This window comes from Coffea arabica, chromosome 8e, assembly GCF_036785885.1.
Source record: "Coffea arabica cultivar ET-39 chromosome 8e, Coffea Arabica ET-39 HiFi, whole genome shotgun sequence".
Lineage (NCBI taxonomy): Eukaryota > Viridiplantae > Streptophyta > Magnoliopsida > Gentianales > Rubiaceae > Coffea > Coffea arabica.
Genome location: NC_092324.1, coordinates 2,931,164 through 2,936,304, shown reverse-complemented (window position 1 = coordinate 2,936,304; position 5,141 = coordinate 2,931,164). Strand labels below are relative to the sequence as shown.

Sequence of the window (5,141 nt, the reverse complement as noted above, 5' to 3'; positions counted from 1 at the left end):
TCTACTAGATCTTCTCTCTTATGTTTGCTGATTAATTACCCCTTGTATAACTCAAGAAGTTCGATATATATATATATATAGACATTTCACTTTCATGAAGCATGGCAAATAAACATATATGTAATACAACATGGTTAATGTGTGTATGTGCTGTTTATGTGTCTGTTAAAGATTGTCGATATAGTGGCAAATGACAAGGAGATTATGTGATCAATGAGGTGTTGCACCTAAACATATGACCTAAAGGATGAAGACCACAAGTGATGGTGTTAGGATGGATTTTGTGTATCCATATCTACACCAAACCATTCTTCTTCCTCCTCGTTAACATCACATCCTTTCAATTTCACGTGTCTTTGAATATGAGAATATTTGAAATAATTATTATAACACTTTTTGTATTTTTTAGATTACAAATCAAAGGAAAAAGTTCATGTCATCAACTTAAATTTGCGACGGTCGGCAAAATCTCTCTAAACTCAATATGACCTCTTTTTTTCAAAAAAAAAAAGAGATCAATAGTAATTTCTTTGCTTACTCTTTTGATAACTGGAACCCATGATCAATCAATTATAAGTCAAGCGTTTCACTAATTAGATTGCACCTGTGAATAAAATTATTTAGTAATATTCCTTCTACTTATAGAAGAAGACTAGTGTGAAGGAGTTAGTTAGCATGGTCTTTGTAGAAGAAGTCAAGTAAGGAAGCTATTGGCTGTAACTTCGTCACTAAAAATTGGCCTTTCGAATTTGAAAATCATCATGTTCGCAATTAGAAACTCAAACAGTAGCAAAATTGGCATACTTAAGATTTGCCTTTTGTATTGAGTTATTTGTTAGATTACAGTATTTGAGAATGTAGAATCTCAAAGTATACAATACAAAATTTGGGCTAAGGTTCTATGTCCAAACTTTTACCCAAACAAGGTGGCTTACTAATTAATGCAACCTTTTGCTGTAAAAGCTTACCAATACAACTAGGGGTGGCAACTATGCAATTACATGTTTACGTTATTAAAATTACGTTTTACACTGTTGGAATTTTTGAGCGGAGAGATGAGCTGAGGCGTTACTAATGGATAGTTTATTAAGGGTAATTCAGCCAGAACATAAAGCAATCAAATATGTTTACATCAAACCCTCTTTGACTCTTTCCCCTGTACAACAATTAGTGGGTACGCAAATTAGAAAAATGGGTGAACTTTTCTATAATTAAAAAGTCGAAGTTATAAGTACAAAGAAATTTTGTGTGCAAATTTAAAAATGAAGAAAAGGTAGAACTATTATGTAATGAAAAAAAGTAGTTAGTGATTATTAGTTCAAAAAAATTAAAAGAAAAAGAAGAGTACAGGAAAATTAAAATGAAAGTAGCTGGACGTTTGGTAGGTAAGTAGAGTGCTGGGATGGTTGTATAGTTTTTTCTATCATGCAAGGGTAAAATTGAGGTAATTAATAATTACATAATTTTTTTAGCACCAAATCCAGGAAACGTGGATTATATATAAGAAGATAACAAATAATGACAGAATATTTTAACGTCAAATTCAGGACTGGTCCATTTATATATAAGAAGATATATATTAGATGATGCCCACATGGTGTCTACTCTTTTGGTTTTTGACATAATCGTCACCATCAAAATTATGACAATTACTTCGATATATAGTTCAATTAAGACGATAATCTACTATAATCTATGACTAAATGAAATGGAACATTTTTTTTTTAACAAAGGAACTCGCAACCGCTATTCGAGAGTGCGCACTGGATAAATAAATGAAATGGAACTTATCCATGACTAACATACTCATCATGTTCACAATCTACCTTGAACAGTTAATATTTAAAGATTGAGAAAGTAAGAGTTTTCATAATTCAATTGCTAATAGTAAGGAATTGAGAATGCCAAGCGATCTACAAAGTTAAATCCTAACTTAATAATACCAAATATAAGCTGTGGTCCACAGGTAAATCGAAGCTTATTTTTAATTTAGTATGGCAGGCAAAGTTGCTCGGCTGTTATCCATAGTTACACAGGTTTCTTGTAATTTTAGGTCGCGGTATTGATGAAAACTGTTTATGATCTGTGAGGATATTAAGAAGGGTACTAAGAGCAAACTTTCTGTCAATATTTATGTATCAATCAATAAAAGAAAATGGTTTTCAAGATTTGATTGCTTCAAGTCAAATGCTTGATGCAATAGAGAACTACACTTTGAATTTGTGAACTTCAGAATAGCTTTACGTCTCTTTTTTTAACTTAACTATGACTTTATTAACAATATGTTAATTATATAGTTAGCTGATACATAAGTTATCATTTTTAATAAATATTGCACATTTCTAGGATTCTATTAATTTTTAAATTAATAAAGTTGAAGTACACGGGCTTACAGTCGAGGCTTTCACCTTGTCCAAAAACAACATAAAACGCCCTATCCATGCGCAACGGATCTTCTATCCAATATCCTGTGTCACTCTCTGTCCCACTTTTTATTATATTGCTATTTCTCCTATATAAATATCATGTTTTAATTCTTTTTTGTTTTCTTAAGATTCAATAACTATTAATTAAATAAAAAATAAATACAACAGCTTCGAAAAAGCAATATATAATAGAAAATTAAAAAATACAGCAGAAAATTCATAAAAAAATCTCATTTTTTATGCATTTTGATTTTTTAAGTTTGTTAAATTTTGTGTATTACTCAATTAATAGTTATTGGATCTTAAGGAAACTAAAAAGAAAGAAATTATTAATTATTGCTAACTTAAAACATGCCACTGCCTTTTACACATTGCTACAAATTATAATTATTGCTAACTTCGTGACCATAAAAATATTAAATGATTAAGCAATGAAAAAAGAAAGAAAGAAAATTATCTAATTTTTTGATATCTACATCTGCTAGGCGACTACATGCCCAAGCTCTATTAAAATTAAGTTGAAGGGATTCACATTCGGCTTTGAACTGAAAGTTACATAGCCATGTCCAAGTCCAAAGGGTCAATCGTTACTGGCGACCCAATTCGACGACACCCTAAAATCATTTTTTTCACGAGATCACAATTATTTAAAAATAGAATTTTCTGCCGACGCCTGCACAATTCTTTTTTTTTTTAAAGTAACAACACAACTAACCTAGTCTCGTTTACTCTTACTTCTACAGGGAAGAGCCTACTTTAGGGGTAGCCCAACCGAGTCGGAAGAATTTGATGGAGATTGAATCATCATCAAGTCAGAGGGATACACCACATATCCATATAAATTTAAAACAAGTCTCGTATAAAGGCATATTAATGGTAGGCAAGATTTGAATCCTTAATCGCCTACCACACAGTTAATATGATGGCCAACTCTTCTAGAGGGAGTTGGTTAAGTGATCCACAATTCGACGGCACCCTAAAACCATTTTTTTACGAGATCACAATTATCTGAAAATAGAATTTTCTGCCGACGCCTGCACATTCTTTCAAATGGAAAAAAAAAGTTTGTTTATTCACCGACTGATCATCATGAATAAGATATCATACACTTGTAAGATTATTAATGCTATGTGCAATTTTGTCAACTTCGTCCTTGCTGATTCAACTTGAGTGAAGTGGAAAATTTGACTTGATGAAATGCTAACTCTAACTTGTACAGGATAAGAAACGTTCGGTCTAGATATTATATTTTGCTCTATTTCAGAAATAAAATAAAAATCTTTGTGCCAATCTTAATCTTCGAATTTCTATGGGAGACAGCAAATTCACACTACACATAAGCATGCAAATAGCTAATGTAAGAGTTGAGAGTGATGGTAAACATAAGTGTCTGTGCGAATTGCAAAATCACATTGTAGGGACGTCCGTCCAACTCTCTCTTTATGCATGTGATTTCAACCACTCCCTTTTCTCGTACGCGCTTCTAAACTTATACCCTCTTTCGATTGAGCATCACCCCGGGCCTATAAAGAGCTGCCATTTCTTGTATTCAGGACACTCACAATTTCGAAACATTCTGATCATCATGGCTACTCACAAAGTTCTGAGTTTTGTCTTCTTTGTTTTGCTGGGCATAGCAATATGTTGTGAATGCCGATCACTCCTCACTTTTGAAGGAGGTGGCTACAATGAGGGCTCAGGTGGTGTCACGGTAGGGGTTGGCTCTGACCATGGTACTGGGGCTGGCGGAGGAGGCGGTTATGGCAGTGGTGGTGGTGTAGGAGGTGGAGGTGGTTATGGTGGAGGAGGTGAAGCTGGTGGAGGCTATGGGAAAGGAGGCGGTGCAGGAGCAGGGGGTGGTTATGGTGGAGGAGGCTATGGAAAGGGTGGCGGTGCAGGTGCTGGAGGAGGTGAAGCTGGTGGAGGCTATGGGAAAGGAGGCGGTGCAGGAGCAGGGGGTGGTTACGGTGGAGGAGGCGAGGGAGGAGGAGGCTATGGAAAGGGTGGCGGTGCAGGAGCTGGAGGAGGTGAAGCTGGTGGAGGCTATGGGAAAGGAGGCGGTGCAGGAGCAGGGGGTGGTTATGGTGGAGGTGGTGAAGGTGGCGGAGGCTATGGAAAGGGTGGCGGTGCTGGAGCTGGAGGCGGTGAGGGTGGTGGAGGCTATGGAAAGGGCGGTGGTGTAGGTGGTGGAGGTGGATATGGCGGTGGAGCAGGAGGTGGAGCAGGTGGTGGTAGTGGTGGTGGTTATGGTGGAGGGGGTGAGCATGGAGGAGGTTATGGTGGAGGAGAAGGAGGTGGTAAGGGGGGTGGTTTTGGTGGAGGTGAAGGAGGTGGTAATAGTGGTGGTTACGGAGCTGGAGGTGGACATGGTGGAGGTGCTGGAGGAGGTTATGGAGGAGGAGGAGCTAGTGGAGGTGGATATGGCAGCGGTGGAGGAGCAGGTGGTGGACACGGAGGTGGCTATGGAGGTGGTGCTGGTGGTGGTTATGCACCTTGAGAATCCATGCATGCAGTTTAAATCTAAGTTTACGTGGCAAACTTACCACTAATATGTACTAGTATCTTATAAGCTCATCATTATCTGTTGTCTCTCTTTTGCCTCTTTAATTCAGATTTCAATTCTTAAGAGTGAAGAGTTATTATAGTCATTCAGCTATACTGATGTTCCCTTAATGGCTGTTTAATGTTACTGAACTTAATAATTGGTTCAAGGCA

General features: G+C 36.9%; 1 protein-coding gene across 1 annotated transcript; it reads left to right on the top strand.

The window, feature by feature from the left end:
• Nucleotides 1–3,874: 3,874 nt before the first annotated feature.
• On the top strand, nucleotides 3,875–5,141 carry LOC113702950 (uncharacterized). Its single transcript, XM_027224136.2, has one exon. The coding sequence runs from the start codon at nucleotides 4,012–4,014 to the stop codon at nucleotides 4,921–4,923; it is 912 nt and encodes a 303-aa protein (XP_027079937.1). The 5' UTR covers nucleotides 3,875–4,011; the 3' UTR covers nucleotides 4,924–5,141.

Coding starts and splice junctions, on each gene's coding strand:
- LOC113702950 (XM_027224136.2), top strand. CDS start 4,012: ATGGCTACTCACAAAGTTCTGAGTTTTGTCTTCTTTGTTTTGCTGGGC.